Below are 21,856 nucleotides of genomic sequence, written 5' to 3' on the forward strand. Positions count from 1 at the left end.
AATCGCTCGTCTCTTTCGAGAGCTCTCCTCATGAGGTGAAGATGATCTCTAGTAATATCTGGTAAATGATCACCATCACCGACTTACTTACTTACGTTACTTGTGCCTAAAATTATACCGAAACACTTACCTTTCAAACTGGAAAAGCATTACTTCATGGCTGGTATAGTTAGTTAATTGGATGTAGGTAGTGTTATTCTACCGCCAACTCCTAAATAAGAATAATTTGATGAGTAGATTGTTACTTTAACGAATCCGCACTGAGCCCTACTACAAAAATAATATGTTCTCCGTCTTTGAATTCTTCAAATAGGCTATTCATATATTCAGGCTTCTAATAAGTTTTGGTATATTTTATTATAAAGAAGCTCGTAAGTAATTCGCTATTAACAGGAATGACAAATCGGGCGGACCATCTTGTTAATACTGCTTACTAAATTATTAGCTAGTATAATATGAAAAAACGAAGAAAGTTCGCTAGATCGGTCTCATCCTTGACTCCGCTACGACTAGTTGTAAAATATATTGTGATATCCATTTTATTTTTTATTATTCTCACCGATTTCCTGAATACCAAAGTAATCTGGCCGCCACTTTTCTAACTGATATTGAACGTAATTTTATATGTGATTCATGGTAAGCGGAAGTAGGCACGATTGATATATAATCGATCGAGATAACCTATTGCTAATACATATGTATCATTAGTTATTACTTTCATTTATATTCGTGTGTGTGAATGTAAGCGTTAATTTTATGAATATGGACTTTATATCACACAATACAATTAATTATGTACTTACTATAATTAGTAGCCACAAAGTATAAAATCGGTAGGTCTTCTTGACAATAGTGACTTCCCAAGCAATCGTGAGCCAGTAATAATATACCACCTTCTTGTTACATTCACACAATGACAAATAACTTACACACAACGCTGAATCAAAGTAGGCACAGTCTTTCAAGTTTATTACGGTACAATTATCACTATTAATAGAATACGCCATATGGGAATATTCCAAATTTTAATAATGATCAGGAACCATTACGAATAGAAACGGTACATTACTTTTATATTGCAAATAACTGCAAGCGACGTCGTGTTTGAAGTATCTCTAGGTTAAAATGTTCTAAGCATGTATTTGCACGTTAAGACGAATAGATATTTTATTCAGTGTCTTAATTCAAAATAATATAAATAATGATAGCAAAGAAAGGGCTGACCGCTAGTTTAACATACAATCAACTAAACTCGAAATATTTTATTAAACAATTCTAGCCTTGTTCGTAAAGAAAGTCAAAGTGTTAAACTGAAAACCCTTGTCTTCTGAATAATAAAGTTTCCAAGTTTAACATTGTAAAGTCTCAAAACACGCCTTCCTACTTATATATTTTTACCATACATTCACTACTATTTGATTCAATTATATTATTTACATTTTAGAATACTTTAATTATATCATTTACTCGTAGTCATACAATTCGCTTAGATATATAGTTAAAAATATTACTACAATTATAAATTAAACGTGCAGAACAATATCTATGAACAAAATCAAGTACAATTAACGGACGAACACTACACACATATTTTCTATTTGTTTATGATTTTTAAACACACAATTGTTTCTTGCATATGTAAAATATTTACATTAGAGTCTTAAATGTACAGTCGATATCCACACCGCAATACTTAAAATCGTTCACAGAGCACGCACGTCAAAAATGGATGAATCAACAATAAAAGCGGCTAAAATAGAAATAGATGAATCCTTGATGCTGAGTACTTTTAGCATGCGTCGCATAGGTTTATCTTTCGACAAACCTAAGACGACCGCAGCTTACTTTCGCCAAAAATTAATGTTCGTCGCGTCCGTCTGCAGCATCTGTTGTCACGTTTCCAGTGAATTCATTAACATAGTCCTCACGTTCGCCAGCTCACCTCGTGTCGAAGACGTCGTTCCGCTCTTTCATACCTTTGGTTACGGCGCATTGAGTAAGATTTTTTATAAACCATTGTATAGTTTTTAACTGTTATTGTATCTATTACTAGAATTATTTTTATAAAAGCACGAAAGATTAGGTAACATGATTTGTGTTCAGATTAACTTTGCACTTAATTTCGTGTTTTGTCGCCGCCGTCGCCACCATTAACTTTAAAATATCCGCTCGCGATGCATGGAAATTCCCACGGTACACGTTTTTCTAAACGAGCATAGACTAGTGAACTGCAACATACGATATAATTGAACTTACCTATGTAAGTAGCTGACAACGTGAGTTATATATCAACCAACAAGCCCCAATATATATTTCTTTATATATTTCAAGCAAACAAAGTACTGTGTTTATGATTAATATTTTCATGTATATAAAATACTTAGATGATTAAAAAATTTACAGGTATAGCGAAAGTTTTCGTCTTATGGTATAAAAACACAGTGTTTGGAGAACTGATAGAAAAACTGGCTGGAATATGGCCTATGCCCCCTCTTGATGACGATGCTCTGCAAAATAAAGAAAAAAGCCTAACGGCCTTGCGCGTTAGTCATCGATGTAAGATGTTTAATTTTTTTGTTGAAATAATTTTTTTCTACCGTTTTTACATATTTTCACTTTACTTGTATTTACTCATTCTCGGTCTTTTTCGTTCACTACAGGGTACTTTAGTGTAAATATCATGGGTGTGTGGTTTTATAACATCACACCCATCATAATTTATTTCTACCGAGTCTGGCAAGGTCAGGATACACAGATCGGGTTTGTGTGGGTGTCCTGGTATCCCTTCGACAAACACAAACCCATAGCTCATATCGCTGTCTACCTGTTTGAAATATACGCTGGTGAGTTAAAACAATTACGACTATATATTATATTGCCAGCGGGCTTGAATGATATTATTAATGGTTTATAATGCCATAACTAGGTATGTGTTCAAAACCGGAAGTATATAAATTAAGCATAGTAACATTATATTATATTCATATATTAATGTTTAATTACCTGCATTTATATTTCGTTTTATTAAATATTTCAGCGAATTTATTACTTTTTTGAATTTAACGTATTTACTTAGCTCAGAGACTTTATGCAAACTTATAGATTATTCCATAACAATATCATTAGGAAAAAAATATCAAAAAGTAGTTCATAACTTATTTTGAATTAATCATTTTTAAATAAAATATAAACTATTGATTGATTATTTTTAATTTCATACCACTTGGTTTGAATGTCTAATGTAATGATATCAGTAGATTTATCTCTAAATAATTATAAGAATCACACGAGAATACAGCATTAAACATTAATAATAATTTCAATCGGTCATCAGGCACAAAAATAGCACCTAGACATTTATCATCACGCCATGAACTCAAAACAAGCATCATTCACTTTGTATAATTGAACCACTTTCGATGAAAGCCATTTATAATAAAGCTATGTAGATTAAGAAATTAGCCATAGATCATGATAATCGATAATATTATTTGTAAAAATCATTGAAATCGTTTATATTTTTAACAAATTGATGAAAGAATTAGATTTTATTATCGAAAAGTGTTTTTCTGTTTTTTTTTTTTAGCCTAATTTGATACTAGCTGTGCCCGCGACTTGCCCGCGTTTTAATTAACAAAAAAGTTATTGTTGTAGTATTGTTACTCCTTATTACATCATCTATCTGCCAGTGTCCTATCAAAATCGGTCAAGTCTTTTCAGAGATAAGCCGGAACAAACAGACAAAAAATAGACCAAATAGACAAAAATTGTAAAAAATAATATGTTTTGTATATGTGCCGTGTATAACATGCATTTAGTAAAAACTGAGTAATTCACTATGACAAAGAGACACTAAAATTTTTCATCTTCTTTTAACTTATGTTCAACTTGGTTCCCATTCTCAATGTAAACATTATTTTAAAAGCTAATACATATATCAATAAAAAATCTTATCCGTGTAAAAATAAACCATGTCTAATACTTTTACAAGTTCTTTAAAAAAGATTCGTTAAAAAAAAGCTTTTCTAAGTTTGAAAATATTTAACAGTAATTATTCTTATTCCTAGGAGTGACCTGTGTTTGGATTATGGTATCATCTGACTTACTTTTTTCCGGAATGGCGAGTCATATCGCTCTGCTCCTCCGTATACTGCAGAGTCGTATCGAATCATTGGGTTCATTGAAAAAAACTGACGAGGAATATTATGAAGAAATACAATCAAATATAAGGCTGCATCAACGTTTAATAAGGTCAGACAAGCAAATGATATCAATATATTGAATCGCTTGTAACATCTTTTCGAGATAGTAAAATAATTACCTACTTTTGATGCCTCACCGATTATTGTTGTGAAGCCGGTGCTTGGTTTAACGCTAATTTTCTCTTTCCATCGCTCGATTTAACATTTGAAAGAAAAAGACACAGCATTGTATAACTAAATAACATTTATAGGTAGGTAAAGCTGTTAATATATTAGTCACTTCTGAACTACTTTCAAAATGTAATGTTTTATTTTTATTATTTTATAACAGATAATGTTTGTGTTTGATTTTTATATCTTATTTAGACAAAAAAGAATATTCAAATTATTTACGTATAAAAATGAAAGAAATGTTTATATAAAATTCATTTTTGCAGCTATTGCAACAATTTGGAAGAAGCTTTCTCGCTTTGTAATTTAATTAATATCGTGATGAGTTCCATTAATATCTGCTGTGTGGTCTTCGTCATTGTGGTTTGTATTAATTTACTTTATTTTTAACATTTGAATAACTAAGGAACAATAGCTCAAAAGCCACGAACGTGGCAAAATTATTCAAATTAAAAAAAAAGTTGGGGTATGGTCTGAAAAAAAAATCGACAAATGTAGCACTCTCATAACTCCAATTGAATTTTTTGTACTCACACTGCATGTATCTACTTATTATTTATAAATGTAAATGTTAAGTAAAACTGCCAGCATACGAGTTACTCAATATAATAATGCGCTACATAATCGTAGTTGGTTGAGTCACCGAACTCTTTATGAGTAACTTCAAACGTTTTCGTTAATAAGATTCGTGAACGTGAGATTGACACACATAACTGCGTTTTTTTACTAGAATCTACGAATACGTTACGAAAATCGGCATACTCGAAATTAACCGCCGAATTGTACTGTTGAAACTATTAAGTTGTAAGTTGTGTTTAACCACAAATCCATGTATAAGTGATCATTAGATCTTAATGGGATTTAAACATTTAATTTAACTATTATTTTGTGTCTCATTATACCTAGCCAGTTCGAATATCGATGAGTAATTTTTTTTTATGCAGCGCCCTTCCACTCGAAATTCAATTTAATTGTAACAATAATTAATTTATACTGGTATTAACAATAATTTATTATTACCGGTTTTAATTGATTTATTAACTAGTCTATTAAAAAAATATATAAAAACTATCACGAGACGGACTCTCGTTCGGTTCTTTTTTCAAATCGTAATTTTTTAATACGACTAATTAATATTTTACTCAGTTACTGGAACCGTTAATGGCGATAAGCAATAAACTTTTTCTGGGATCAGCATTAATACAAGTCGGAGCCTTATGCTGGTATGCGGACGACATTTTTCATGCGGTTGGTAACATTATATATACATGTATTTATTGTATACATTTTTATTCAAATTTACTAGTTGTGTGAACTGATACTAATAAGTATTTTCTTTGTCCTAATCGTTTTCAGAATGAAAATATTGCTGCAGCGGTATACAGTAGTGGGTGGTATAAAATGAACCCACGTTGTCGTCGGGCTTTAGCATTTCTAATACTTAGGTAAATAGTTATTGTAATAAAATATCACATTTATTATTTAAAATAATTATATATATTATTTTGTTATACTTTCATGTTATCTTTGACGACCTCCTTGGTCAAGTAGTGTGTACATCGGTTTTCATGGGTTCGCCACTCCGAGCGGAGTTAATTTAGAGAAAAAAATCATTAATTTTCTATGTTGTCTTGGGCACCGTTCATTACTTCTGATTTTCCATAACACAAGTGCTTTAGCTTCTTATACTGGGATCAGAGTAATGTTGTCCAACATTTATTTATTTATTTATTTCAGATCTCAAAAGCCGATTGCGTTCACCGCAATGAAATTTACAAAAATCTCTCTTGTCACGTACTCTTCTGTAAGTTAAATTTTTTAATGATAACGAAGTTAATTAAACGTATATTAACAGGTTTTTTATTATGTTTCAGATCCTAACGAGATCCTACTCATATTTTGCACTGCTGTATACAATGTACAACGATAATTGAAACGCAGAAAATTGACAGTCAATAAATAATTTCGATTGTAGTGTCACAAATAAAATACATCACATTAAAATTAATTAAAGAAAACGTTTAATTATTACTTCTTTGCTTTAATTTAAAATAATGAGATTATAATTTTTTTGGTAAATTCAATTATGTGAATTTTTAATAATAAGTTGGAAAAATTTAAGTTTCTCTCAAATTAACGAAGTTTTGAGATCAGATACATTTTGTGTAACGTTAAAGGTAACAGTAATAAAATGTTTGTTACGTGTCCTCATTCCTACTTTTCCAATTTTTTAACCTTAATCCGAAAGTATTATTAATAAAAATTGATACAAACTCAGTAGGAAATATCTAGTAACTATGTACTAAAATCACTACATACTAGATATAGTGATTTATAATTTAAAGTTTTATTAACAATAACAACTATTATAAAACCTTTAGAAGTTTATTTGGTTAATTTTGCTTTAAAGCTTATGACCTGTATTATGTATGTTACTAACAATGTACGAAAACCAATCTAGGAAGTATGTAGATATATTTAAAGTACTAAATGTTGCAATGCATAATGTGCAATAAATAAATCGGTTGACAATATAATAATATTGAACCGTTGAGCTTTTTACTTTATACAAATAATCCAATGGCTTGATGATGATTTATTTAAAAACACAAAGACTTCTTACTATCTGCAGACGGTTCCCCTTCGATTTTTCATTTTCGTATCGCAGCGTTCAATAGTTTTTATTTGATTGCGCGCAATAAAAAATTTAGAGGTATAGAAGTTATAATTACGTTTATTTTACTGTGCATTTCTTTTAAATACCCTATAAAGTAACAGTCTCCTTAAATATCAATGCCTGTATCTCAATTCTGGGCTAAGACACCCTTCGCGTTAACGCACAAGATTAGGAGACAATGTTTCAAGATAACACCACCAAAACACCAAGTACGACAGGAATTAGTACCTAACGCAAATAATATACGTAAATTCAAATGTCAATTATACAATATCCTTTTAAAGTCCAGGATTTCTATTAAATTAAATGAGAATTAAATCTTATAACCCCTTACATTATAGGAAACTCCGTGTAATTCCATACTTAGTCTCATTTTAAAATAATTGGATTTAGACTCATCACTCAGTATCTAATTCAAAAAATGAAAGAAAAGGCAGATAAATTATCAGTAAGATACCATGCAGACTTGTTTTTGCAAGGCATCGTAAAGCCGCCATTCAGTTACTTTAATGTTCTATTTTTCTAAGTAGTTACAAATATAACTAAAAAGATCAAAAAAATACCCTTAGACTAAAACCTACTTAGCCTGCTTGCTAATGCACTACTGTTTTCGTTGTAAGTACCAAAAAGTTTATACAGTTATAAATTCATGAAATATTGATTCACAATCATAGTTTTTAAGTTCGCTTAAAAAACAGCAGCTCTACACAAAAACCGGTAACAAATTATGTTTTTATTATTCTAACCGAGGTACTTAAATTTAAATCATGTTTATCTCACAAAGAGACAGTGTTTGACTCGCTTGATGAATAGATAGTTTTTTCAGTCAGGTATTTTAACTAGGTATAAAATGTAGCTTTCGTCTAGGTAATATATTAATTTCACTACGCTGTAGCTGTTGTAACAGTTTATTTTATGTCACATTTTTTATTCTCAGATTGACCACGACTTGAAAAAAATGATTTGTTCGTGACGAGTCAAAGGTTACAAGTCCTAAATTGAATGCACAAAATTCTTCCACGAAAATTCTCTGTTATGGAAAAAATAGTTTTTATTCGTAAATTTATTTTTCGTTTTTTATTTCAATACTATGAACGGTAAATTGAAAATTAACACTTTTTAATAAAATAAACAATTGCTTTCATATTTGTTTAAATTTGCCCTAACTTTTCTATTTTAAAGTTTATATCGACTTTCAATAAAAACAACTACAGCCATTTTTTCCATAAGATTTTTATTGTGCTGTTTTTAAATAGAATAAACTCCGCCAAAGCGTAAAAATATAACTGCAAGTAGTTCAGCGCTTATCATCAGCAAGCATTTGTCATTTAAATAAAAACACATCTAACACGTAATATCTTATTTATGATCTTATCCGAACTCAACACGCGTTGAAAATTATTAAAATAAACTTTATATAATCATAAACACTGCGTTACAAGGCCCGCCGCCCGGCGCGTGAGCAGAGGTCTTAAGCAGTATTCGTTGACCTAAGGCACTGCTTCTCAATTCATGGTCCGTAGAGCACTGGCCCCGATGATCCCACGATGCAAGCTCTAAAGTTTCATGGAAAAATAAAGTACCCACTTATACGTTATTTCTTTAGTCGTTAAAGATTCGTGTAATTTTTTAAACTATGCTTTATTTAAAGTGACCCACTTTAAAGTGGTTACTTGATATCATAAAATGTTATCAGTATTATGGTCAGTATATGGACTGGAAAAAAAAATAGCTATTGAATAAATAATAATAGCTAGCTGGTTTTTAATTCTTCTTTTCCAGGATAGGATTTTTTTGTTTCAAAACTCTTTTTTACTTATTAGGTCTATTAAATTGTTCCAAGCGATAGAATATCCAAATTTTACAAGTAAAGCTACAGCCGGGGCTTACCCCAACTGTACCTTAACAATATTCGTCACTTTTAGATCTATTTTCGTATGCTTAGTATGAGCGATAATTTGCTTTACCGATTGAGAACGACATATTGTGTCGCAATGATATGTTTAGATTCAAAAGGTATTAAGAGTTATAGACTTAATATTATAGAGGTATTAGACTTAATAAAGGAATTACTTTAAAAACCAACGAAGGTTTTCTTACTCTGACTGTTCCTAAATAAAAAAATATTTTCATTCAGCTCCTTGACTTCAAAATGTTTAAGAACCACTGACCTAAGGAACTGGGTTGAAATGATAACTTGCGCTAGTTGCCCTCACTTTCGCAATTTTGGGTCACTGCTTGTTGTGTTGTGTCATTAAACGGTAACTAAAGCTCTTGGTACACAATTATTATGTACTTTCACATTTCTCCTTATATAAACGTTGAGAATTCAATAGTCATTTATAATTAATTATTTAAATTAAAATTTTCAATTAACAAAACAAAATTTAGGCTTATGCAAACTCAGTTGTGCTTTTCCTAAGTTTAGATTCGAGTATTTCAACCACTTCTTTTTTCCTGCAGTTGCAACTTTTCTGGGGGTTAACACGACTCTGTCATACTGATATATGGCGATAGTGTCGATATAATGCATCCGCGGCCTCCTATATAGTATTTATAACATAATACAATGGCTTGAAATAAATATAATCTAAATTATAAACGCAATAAATTAAAACATATTAATCAAAGGATCCAATAAAAGAAACAAATGAGACATAATTTCCAACCGGATTTCAGAGGATAATCAAAAATCAAAATAAAGGAAATATCGCAATTACAAGATGGATACAAGCATTACAGATAGAAATATATTCGGTAACAATAAAACTTGTTCATATTACTTAAACAGATTTCGAGAAATAGTATTGATTAACACAGCTCTTATGGCATACCGCAGGTTTGTATACTCAGTTATGAAATATGGGTTACTGGACTAACTCAACAGATATACAAACAGCTTTTATTGTACAAAAAATTGTGTATTTAATAAAGATGGCGGGCCACCATACATATCTAAGCCTCTATTAAAAAACTTGGGTTGACCTATTTAATTTTATATCTATTTATGGATTACTATTATTTGTAAAATCGAATTATAATTTATGCATAAAAAGCTATTGATGACTTTTAACACCAATCCGAAATAAGCTTTCTATTGAGGAAATGGAGTGCTATGAATGTCAAAGTATGTAATGCAGAAAAGAGGAAGAAACAAAACAAGATTGAAGAAAAAAAAGAAATTGAAACAGGACTAAAAAATTGTTTACACAATATATCTTTTATTAACTTCTAGAGAGATGTAACCAGTATCCATTAACTTAAGTTATAATATTTTAAAAGAGCATTTAATTTTTATTTATATTGTTTTATTTGAAGTTATTTAATATTGTGCATTATTTACTTTGAACTTTTTATAAATATATTTTACCTGTGATTATTTAGGGCGGTGCCCCCGGTGCCCAGGCACAGGGCTTAGACTCTCGGGGGAGAGTCTCGCAAGAATAGACAGACTGGGCAGGACTATTGTTTTTTCGTTTTCTCTTGTTAAGATTCCGCCGAGCCCCTAGTACCCACTCGATTCCAATACAAACGTACTTACATGCTAGTATCATTAAAAACGTATACCGCGCTCATTTTTTTGGCAGCGCACGAGCGTATTTAGTTTAGTGCAGTAGTGAACCTGAGTTTAAGTTTTAGTGAGTGAGACAGTAGAATAGGCAAAGGGTCTCCTTAAATAGGGCGCAGTTATAGACACTCGCACAAGGCGCAAAAAAGGCTATTTACGGCACTGTCTGAACCTACGGTTTTGACAGCACAAAATTTATATTGACAATCAATAAGCACACATAGCATACAAACAAACAAATATTTCTATGAATAAAAGAACGACAAACTTTTGATAATATTTTATTGAATATAAATGTTTATCTTTACACCACTTATTAAAAAAAAACTTTAATAAGATCAACAAAAAGTATCTAAATACATCAATTGTTGTGACAAAATTAATTTTTAACAAAGTTTCATTTAACAAGTCAAAGCCATGACAACCATGAATAATATTTAGAACAATATTAATCAAAAATACTTTTAAACAGATGATTTTTAACAAAAAAAATCTTTATATTTTTCATGGTTATATTTGTGCATAAATAAAAATACTTAACAAGTTGTCCTTTTGCTGCACAGAACTAAGAATTTTTCAGCCAGTACTAAACTTCGAAAGAAGGTTACACATATATATATATATTATTAAAAAAAATCAGATTAATTTTCAGTAACTTTAATAATAAGTGGTAATAAAGCAAAATAACAGAATACAAATTGTTTAATTGCCTAAAATATGAATATGTATACATATAACAATTAGATCGGCCATTTTAATTTCACATTCTCACATGGAACTTTCCAGCCTTTGTGACGTATTTAACACCCTTAAAAGGTTTATATTTAGCGCCGTACATGTCTAGCCGGCTCACTCTGAGCCCACTGACCGCCAGCTGAGGTATTGTGAAGTGAACGTTGATGCTTGGATTGGCGCCAGAAGTATCCGCACCAGAAGCCACTGACACCTATAATTATAATAATGTTTAATCCACTAAGGTATTATATATTAAAATAGCTACGAATCTATAAAGAGAATTATTGCGAGTTAAAATTTATATAATCAAGTATTGCTGTCCCGCGGTATATGTGTAAGTCCATACATTTGATTACAAGATTATATTTTCTTTAGTTTACACTTAAAACTTGTAATTGATTATTATATTTAAAGTAATTACACATATACATATATAATACAGATCTATAAATTGACTTATTCAAGACTAATTAGACAGATCGAACAACCAAAGCTAAATAAATATTTTTTTAAAGGTGTAATGCCTTTTTAAAAGATGAACATTTTTAAAAGGCATACATCCCAAATATAATATAATCAGTTCTCTACCAAAAGTTAGCCTAGAAGTGATTCTTTGTGACCTAGCTATTACCAACCATAATTTAGTTACAACTGCTTTATCTTGTGTTGTTTAGATTTTATGTTAGTTAAAGGATTTCAATAAATACTACTTACACTTCCTCGTATATTGGGCAGCTTGGGTAGCTCAATACGTCCTATATCCCAGAGGAGAACTTTGCTGACAGGGTCGTAAGAATATTTACCCTGATTGGCCGTCAGGGAACAATTAAGAACACATTTTGGCATACAGATTTCTAATGCAACATCTGAAATGGAAGTTAAAAATATAAATTAAAAAAAGTAAAAGTATAAAATTATATTAATAAAACTGATAATAAACAGATCACAAATAGCCTCATATGGCAATGCAAAAGCTACATAACCTTGTTTTTCAAGGAAGAATAATTGAAACTAGAATAATGGTAACAATAATAAGAAACTTCTCTTTTTTTAAACAGTATTGGCAAATATATTTAATTTATGTTTAATAAACCTTTATTTTTTATTATTACTTGATATAGTAGTTAAATTCACACATACTTTCTAATGTTCTTCCCATGGTCTGTTTTGGTCCAACAGTCAGATCTAATCTTCCTTGATCACCATTATTCCTTAAAGTGAGGTTATGTCTAACATAAATAGGAATCGCAACAACGCTCTGGGATCCAATATGGTAAGACATGAGACGGAAATTACCATCAGGCGGTATAAAAGACAATATTCTTTCAGACTGAAATAAAAATGTATTGTTTTGTCAACCTTACCAAAAACTTATTTCAATTAAGTTAGAAATACATATTTACATAACAGTTGCGAAAGTGGAGTTCTGTTAAAACTTAGAATGCATGAAATTTAATCAAAGATTGAGAATAAAATATGGAGAAAACTCACTATGGTTTTTACATGCTTAATTCGTAATTATAATATACTTGACAGTATATAAGAAAACATTCACTGAAGAAATCTGCATGAGTCAGTTGACATTCTACCAGTAACTGGTCTTGATCTAAGTGAAGGAGCCAGGTAGAACATGTTCCACATTAATTCTGTTATGGAGACTATTACAGAGTATTATATTGTAAAATTAATCTATTTTTAACAAGTTTTTATTATTTTGACTAAAAACATACCTCCCAACGCTTAAATCTAACACAAGGATGGAATGAAACATCATCAAAGAGACGAGGGTTCACAAATGTTAGTGTTAAATCTGGCATACCACTCAGCTTGATGCAGCAATCAATCTGAAAATATTTTTAATACTGAATAAATTAAATTGAAAAATATGCATATAAATATATGCCAATACAATTTTTTTCCAGTATAAAGTACCCACTGCCACCAAAAATATCAATTCACACAGGCACACACACATTTACAGCCATTACCTCAAAAAATACAATAAATATCTTTAAAAGAGATGACCTGAATCCCATGTGCCACATATCCTATTACTTTTTATTTAAACTTAATTTTAAGTAATATTTAAATGTATGACTTAAATTAGATGATAAGCAAAGTTAAATATCTGCAATATCTTAATATAGAATCAAAAACCATACCCCATAAAATTGAAGACTTGGGTAAATGCATAAGTTCAGTGACTAAGTGTGTTATAACTTACATAACCCTGTATTTCAGCTGAAACTGTTGCACCACTTTTGTCAATTATAGCATCTACTTCTTCAATGACATCGAAATATGCTTCATTATTAGCATACTTGACACCTGACCTTCTCCATGGAACATTCGAAAGCTGACCGGAAGGCAATATTGATGACACGCTAAAAAACACACAAACATTGTTTGATAAAGTAATGGTATATCTTCCAAAGACATGAGTAAAATACAAACGACTCATCCTGAGATCTCTGACACTATTAGGTCTGATCAAATTGTTATTTAGTATGGCGTCTCCTATAATCAAAAAGACTAGATCACTAAGAAAATATGATTGGAAATTTCAACTTTTGTGATTGGATAAGGGAGAAAATAACTGGTGGGATAAACATACCATAAAATATAATATTGCAATGTAAAAAATATTATAAAATAGAACAGAAAATTAGTAAATGAATGTAGTATGAATGTAGTAGCATTTAAAGTATACAAGTATAAATCTCAAACTTTCACAAATAGCTGCTAATAAAATAAAAGCAAAATATTACTTCAATTTAAATTATAATTAGCATTAGATCTAATAAAATATAGAATAGATAAAAGGAAGAATAACTTTAAATGCAGTACTTACTTTGATTTACCAGTAACAGTATTAGCAATTGTTCTCAAAATATTAGGTGGCTTAATTAATTCCTTGAGAATGTTACTCTCAGTGGCCAATGGAAAACCATTGTCCAGCATTTCATCTAGCAGCTAAAATAAAAAAAAAACAAGAACCATTTCATATTTAATCATATAATAAAGAAATATTTAAAAAGTTAATTCTTACCTCATACACAACAACATAATTTTCTTTTATTATAGTCTCTGTACAATCGGAGAAATAATCCTGCAATTATGAATTTTAAAATTATAATTATAGTTTATATTATTCCTTCTGTATCTTTTTAATTTTTAAACCATACCTGAAATGTATCAACAACTCTATGCAAAAACTCTATGACAAAAAGTGGAGCAACCTCTTGTTTACTGACTGCTACAAGAGCAACACCGCCTCGCTGAATGGATATCAAGTAATGATGGGGAGCAGCAAGCACAGGTGGTACATCCTACAACAGAAATGCATTATCGTAAAATTATACTGTACAAAAATTTTAATTTAAACATTTGCTAAGTATTTACTTTTTTTATTGCAATATTTTAGAAATTAATTAATTGTAACATTATACTAATGTATGCTTTACTTACGTTAGGTGAAGCTCTTTGAGCTTCTAAATAATAATCACATACTGATCTTGGAATGACGCTCCGCCAATGTTTTTCAAGAAATACATCACTGAAAAAGTATTTTAGAATGATTTTTAAAAAATCAATAAATTAGCATAACACGATACTTGACTTGTTAATTGCATACTTACCCAGAAGGATTTATTATAAACAAACTGTGGATCATTTTTCCGTCTATAATATCTTAAATTTATTTTTAAATTTTTACATTAAGCGTATAAAGCTATTCTAACTACTAACTCATTTCATAAAATAATATATTTTTTGATAATTTAGTAAATAAGAAAAAATAATTAATATATCTATATTAATTTTCTTTTTTATTTTAAATGAAAATTATAAATAAATTTTATTATAGTATTAAAAAGTCACATCAGAATAGGACAAGTTTGACAAGTTGATATTGTTGTAATGTTGTATTTGACATTTTACGTTGACGTCCTCAACGATTAAAACTTTCACCACATCCACAGGTACATAATCCATATAATATTACAGATTACACCAAGGAATTTTAATGCATTTCATTACATTTAAATGTGTACAGAAATAACTCTTACTGGTACTATAACGTGGTAATGTACGTTGAAGGAACACGAAAGTAGTTTTAATTAAGTTATTCACACATATAAGATATCTAGCGAGATTGTGAACAGTCGAAAAAACATGCATTTCTTACTAAAAATGTAAACACACCGACCGAATATTATATTCAGCGCATTAAATGTACACTGCACATTTAACGCGCTACTTAAAATTATTCAACAGTTGCAATCAGCTAATATTTATGTAACAAATAATGGATCCTTACAATTTTACGTTGACATAAAAGTACAATTTTTGTTACGTACCTACCAAAAAGGTAAAAAGCATACATTCACAATTCACATCATTTTAGTCAAGATGATGGACTGAACAATAATGAAGTTTATGTGCTGCATTCTGCATTACTGCAATAGTGGACTGGAATGTCAACATCGTATTACTTGTTGACAAATCGTAACCAAGCGTATGATTTAAAACCTTTTCCATGAAAAAACACCTTACATTATCAGATGTCAATATATTTACTTTCATAGCGTTTGGCTTACCCCGAAGTATTTAAATCACAAAAAATATGTACCAAACATAAAAAAGATAAATCTAACAATTTAAAATTGATTACATACGCTCAAACAAAATCGCCTACTGTCTGTCTATATGTATGGTTAGATCTTTAAAATTACTCAATGGGTTTTGATGCGTTTTTTTAAAAGATGTCTTGATTCCATATATTTGAGAAACACTGATAATTTTAAAAGTAAATTTTTTTGCGCTTAAATTGTACATTGCACACGCGCGAAGACGTGGCAGGTCGCAAATTGTATAATATATTTAGTTAAATCCTCAATGTAAATACTGATATCATACAGAAGTAAATATTCAATAATATTTTTGTATTGTATTTTTCAATAATATTTTTATAATTAAAAATAATGCCTATGTTGTAATTAAAAAAAGAAAAAATTGCGTTTAAGTTAAAAAACTTGAATCTTTGTTTTTGGGATACTGATAAAAATAGTTAGATATAATGGATAGATTTTACCCCAAGGAATGTAGTACCCACACAAATGTATTATACAAAGAAATCTTAAATTAACATAATATGTTAAGTTAATCTGTAAATATTTTGAGATTTCTCGCGAGCAAAACCACGGACAACTACTAGTTAAGGATGAAAAATAAAAACAAAAGTAAACTATTTTTTCCTTTATAAATGAATTAAAATGGCATACAAAAAAGTTATTTCAATATAAAGACAAGAGATCTACCTACTCTTTCTTAGGTATCAATATAATTTTAATTCATTAAATCTATATGCAGGTTAGTGTAAATACGATTTTAATAAGAATAATGTATTTTTTAAATGTTTAATTGTTCAGAATTATTGTATAGTAATTATATCAATAAATATTAAAATAATGGATGGATTTCAATATAGCATTTAAACATATACTACTAGACTTAGACCCCCTGGACTATGAGGAGGCTTAGAACTTATTCCACCATGCTACTCTTGTTTGTGTTAATGTAAATACAAGTAGCAGAATGACATTTGACCGATACAGTTTCATTTCCTGTTTTCTTTCGCCTTTGAGCATATAATAGTAATAATTATGTGGAAATTTAGTGGTACTTGTCTAGCTTTCAACTTCATTTAAAATTCAAATGGCCTATGCACCCATAGATTATACTTTTGTTTTAATAAATAACCTAGTTTTTAAGATGATAAAATCTTTTAAACTATTTCATGATTTCATAAATATGTTTGGCAGTTTCCTTACTTTAACTAATACGAATCTAATTAAGTATTTCAACAATTATCTAATTTGTATTTTATAAACCAATACTATTATTTTAAACCATATTAAGTTTTATTAAAATGTATGTATAATAAGAAAAAATTAAGAATATGTTGATAACATTTTATTAATAAGCAAGTAACCTAATTATTAATTAGTATTGGCCTATAGGAAAATATTGTCTCGTAAATGTTCTTTTTAATTAATTTTTGCAATTTCTTGAATTTGAATATTGATTTAAATTATCAAAAGTAAATTTTTACTATGTTATTTCAAAAACTGATTACAGTGCATGACTTTAAGAGAATAAAACACCTACTATTTTATTAATTTTTTTATTAAGTCCTCTCTTAAAACATACTTAACGGTTGGATTTAGCAACACGCTCCAACTCATCCTTTTTCTTAATAGCATAAGAGTTTGATGAACCCTTAGCGGCGTTAATAAGTTCATCAGCAACACACTCTGCAATTGTCTTAATGTTTCTGAATGCTGCTTCACGTGCTCCTGTGCACAACAACCAGATAGCTTGGTTCACACGACGAAGTGGGGACACATCCACAGCTTGACGACGCACTGTACCAGCACGACCGATTCTAGTGGAATCTTCACGAGGACCAGAGTTGATGATAGCTGTCACAAGAACTTGAAGAGGATTTTCGCCAGTCAGAAGATGGATGATCTCAAAAGCGTGCTTGACAATACGCACGGCCATCAATTTCTTGCCGTTGTTGCGTCCATGCATCATCAAGGAATTTGTCAAACGTTCGACAATAGGGCACTGCGCTTTACGGAATCGCTTTTGAGCGTATCTACCAGCCGAGTGTGGCAAGTATTTAGCGTATTTCTCCTTGACTGAAATGTAATCCTGTAGCGACATGTCTGAAACCTGGACATCATAACAGCTCCATCTCCCGAAAAGTTTAATTTCGGGAATGTCAGCCGGTTGTGGCAATGGCATGCTGTCGATGGCCATGCTGCCCGCCTCAGCACCATCATCGTTCCAGTTTTCCTCGGTCATTGTGAACAACTAAAATTAAATACACAATGTCACTAATGCACTATAAATGTCACTTTAATCGAAAAATATACAAATTGAATAGAAATAATACATACCTTTTCACAAATTACAAGTTATAACCTCGTGTTGTCAAAAGAACACGAGCAAAAGGAAGTTAGCATTACGTAGATTTTCGGTCTTGCTATCATCAAAAACTTGCCATTAATAAAAATTACCAAAAAATTATTAAAATATAAAACTAACAACGAAAATATGTTTAAAAAATAAAAATGTTTCGACTTTCCATGACGAAAAAATAATATACGTGAATTACATATAACAAATACAAGTGATAAGAAGTTTTAAATTTTTATCACTTACTTCTTGTTACATATTTTCTCGACTGAAAATTGTACACTAGGCAAATAAATTAAAAAAATATTTAAACCTTTTGTATAAACCTTATTGATTACTTTTCCAAATAAAAAAAAAAATTTATGCACTCTACAACTATCAACTACATAATTGTTTACATAAAAATCGGATACTCTTACTGTATGGCATTTTGAAATAATGCAGTTTGCATAAGATATAACTAAACCCATTATATATTGTTGTTTAATAGATTATATTTTGTTTTATATATAAATAAAATATTTCAATGTATATTTTTAATTTACAAAAAATTAACTTAACAAAAAATATATTATTTAAAGAACTAGGATAGTTCTATTATAATAGGTAAACGTGAAGAGATAAGAGATAAAGAGAAGCTTGTGTAACTGTTATAAATTTGTCGATCTTTCATTTAAATGAAATACATGTTGGAAAAGTCACACACCTTTCTTCTTATCAAGATCAGGAAGTACCGAATAGGTTTTTATTCCCTATGCAAATGCATGGATATGCTATATAAACGGCTTTATCCTTTGATTGCGAGGATTTTGATGAGTAATTTTTTTGAGGCTTTAAAGGTTAGCAGACCTGAACATTTTCAAAAATTACTACGTGTCTCCACTCCCCTTTTTTCCTAGGGACCCCAATACTTTAAATTCGCTCTCAAGGGTCGGGCATACAAGCATAGATAAAACATATATACTGAAATACTGCATACAAGACTGGTCATAGATTTTGGTTTGTTTTAAGGTCTATTCAAACCAGTATAATTATTTGTATTAAATTTGTCTGACTTCAGCTATCTCAATCTTTTACTTATACAATGCAATGAGGTATGCATAGTGTATAGAAATCAAAAAATTGTATTATTTTTGTTGATGAGTTATACAAAAAACTGTATGATCTTAGTAAGACTTACTTGCTTCTCAAGAGAATCTATTTATGTTAACTGTTTTTAATATTATTTCTATAGACTGTCTCCATTAAAAACACAGCATTATTAAAATAAAAATGTATAATAGAAAAATAACAATTTGTATTATGTACATATATTTTTATAATAACTTGTGCTTAATTATATTTCAATATCTTACTTTATTATATATTAATATCATACTCTAGTCAAAGTCTTCAATTTTCTAATCTAATTGTCATTGTGATCTACATAGTTGCTATTTCAATCATTTTTTCTATAGATGTCAGTTTTTCACGAGGTTTGCCAAGTTTTTTACCTTCTTCACACTCATATTTTTCAATTTTTTCCCAACCACTCCAATCTATTACAGGAGTATTTTTATTAATAACATTTTTAACTCCAGCAAATCCATCTTTATTATAATTGTTACTTTTTTTTAAATCCTCACAGATTAACTTTGCAACTTGGAATGCATTACTCATTGTATGTAAAATAACTCCTACTGGTCCTGTACCTAGCCAACCAGCCACATAGAGCTTTGCAAATTCACTGTCTTCATTGTTTAAAACTCGGCCATTATCATTTATTACAACACCATTAGCACTAAATGGTAAATCTTCAACAACTTTAATACTTTTATATCCAATGCTACGAAATGCTAGAGAACAATTTAAAATTTCTATTTCATTGGTCGGAATGCATTTTTGATCTTCTATTTTGTCACCTGTTAATTTATTAACTGTTAATTCAATACCACTTAAGCAATTTCCTGAATTGACCAAAAATTTTTTTGGGCTCCTAAAAAATATTGGTTTGAATGACTTTTCATTTTCAACACCAGTATCATTATTCTCATTAAGTGATTTAAGCATAAGCTCTACCAATCTCTTTTTAGGTCTCTGCAAATCATTTACAGCTTCTGCAACACCTGCAAAATCATTTTCCCTCCAGACTGTGGCACAATTTTTAAGCTTAATTTGTTCACGGAGTTCCTTTATTGTAAATGCTACATTTAGTGGGCCTCTTCTTCCTACAAGATATAATTCCTTGATTTTTGATTCTGATAATGATTGCAGTGCATACTCTGTAATGTCCGTTTTTTTCAAAGTATCTAATGGTGACAATAATATTCTAGCAACATCAAGTGCTACATTTCCTTGACCAAGAATAGCTGCTACAGGTCCAGATAGATCAACCTGAAATTCATTTATATTTTTTGTATAATATGTACAAATAATCCATCTATGTAATAAAAGCTATATATTTAGGAATACCTCGAGTTCTCTGTCTCTAGGATGCCCATTATACCATCCTACAAAATTTCTTGCAGCAATTATATTTGTCGCATCTTCATTTTCAATGCCTAAAGTCTTGTCTTCCTCTGCTCCATAAGTCTAAAAATGTGTTTATTTCTTACATAATTGGTATAAAAAAGATATAAAATGAATAATTATTGAATTACCAACAAAACAGCATCATAATGTTGTCTCAATTGCAACAAATTGATATCCTTTCCTAAGGTTATGTTACCATAAAAATTAACATTTGTTTGTTGAGCAAATTTGGTGAATTGATTTATAACATTTTTCACTTCTGGATGATCAGGAGCAACACCATACCTATTAAAGAACATATGATCAACAATAATGCCACATATTTATAATTATTACAAATTGCAGAACAGTGTACAAAAAAGTAGTTATTCAATTTCTAGTATCTTTCTATTTTATGTATAAATCACAAAGTTAAATCTATACACATATTTAATAAAACAAATTAAACTTCTATAATTTGTTATCAGATAATGATAAAAAATGAAATATAACTACAAACCGTACTAATCCGAATGGAACTGGCAGTTTTTCTATGATATCAATACATACATTATCCAATTTCTTAGTTAAATGCATTGCTGCATAAAAGCCAGCAGGCCCTGCGCCCACGACGCATACCCGAGGTACATTTTTATAAGATGAAAACAACCGAAAAGTTGATTTTAATGGCTTAAAATTCATTATTTCTTATCAAACAGCTGACTTTAAACGTATACAAGTTTTATACATAAATATAAAAAATCGTTAAAGTGTCCCAATAATATTATTTTATGTAACATGACAGTCTTTGATGTTTTAGTTTTCACTCACTCTTTATATTCAAGAAATTTCAAATTCAAATTTCATGCATAATTTGACCAAGACGCATAGTACTTTTGCCTATATTGTTGTCTGGTATAAATGTCAAAACTAAAAAGTTCAAACTTCAAAAGTCACAATAGATAGGTACGATTAGTTTTAGTGTTGTCTTTGGACTTTATTTGGGCTAAAGTTTTTCCCTAAAATGAA

General features: G+C 29.8%; 3 protein-coding genes across 3 annotated transcripts; 1 reads left to right on the forward strand and 2 right to left on the reverse strand.

The window, feature by feature from the left end:
• The first annotated feature begins 1,713 nt into the window (after window positions 1-1,713).
• Window positions 1,714-6,363, forward strand: LOC124539192 (odorant receptor 4-like). The gene is made up of 9 exons (XM_047116493.1): window positions 1,714-1,996; window positions 2,404-2,556; window positions 2,661-2,843; window positions 4,068-4,251; window positions 4,640-4,736; window positions 5,520-5,621; window positions 5,730-5,818; window positions 6,111-6,177; window positions 6,248-6,363. The coding sequence occupies exons 1-9, from the start codon at window positions 1,726-1,728 to the stop codon at window positions 6,305-6,307; spliced, it is 1,206 nt and encodes a 401-aa protein (XP_046972449.1). The 5' UTR covers window positions 1,714-1,725; the 3' UTR covers window positions 6,308-6,363.
• Window positions 6,364-10,884: 4,521 nt separating this feature from the next.
• Window positions 10,885-15,273, reverse strand: LOC124540441 (AP-3 complex subunit mu-1). Its single transcript, XM_047118011.1, has 10 exons — window positions 14,992-15,273; window positions 14,822-14,909; window positions 14,539-14,682; window positions 14,403-14,462; window positions 14,205-14,326; window positions 13,578-13,737; window positions 13,084-13,197; window positions 12,494-12,683; window positions 12,068-12,219; window positions 10,885-11,564 (listed from the first exon to the last, which is right to left on the reverse strand). Exons 1-10 carry the CDS (start codon window positions 15,024-15,026, stop codon window positions 11,379-11,381), a joined length of 1,251 nt encoding a protein of 416 aa, XP_046973967.1. The 5' UTR covers window positions 15,027-15,273; the 3' UTR covers window positions 10,885-11,378.
• A 2,248-nt stretch (window positions 15,274-17,521) lies between these two features.
• LOC124537035 (NADPH:adrenodoxin oxidoreductase, mitochondrial-like) lies at window positions 17,522-21,654 on the reverse strand. The gene is given in 5 exon segments (XM_047113747.1): window positions 17,522-18,255; window positions 19,810-20,710; window positions 20,789-20,908; window positions 20,977-21,133; window positions 21,348-21,654. Coding segments are annotated over 5 exon segments (2,052 nt in total). The 5' UTR covers window positions 21,530-21,654; the 3' UTR covers window positions 17,522-17,563.
• Between the last annotated feature and the right edge of the window lie 202 nt (window positions 21,655-21,856).

This window comes from Vanessa cardui, chromosome 2 (assembly GCF_905220365.1).
Source record: "Vanessa cardui chromosome 2, ilVanCard2.1, whole genome shotgun sequence".
NCBI lineage: Eukaryota > Metazoa > Arthropoda > Insecta > Lepidoptera > Nymphalidae > Vanessa > Vanessa cardui.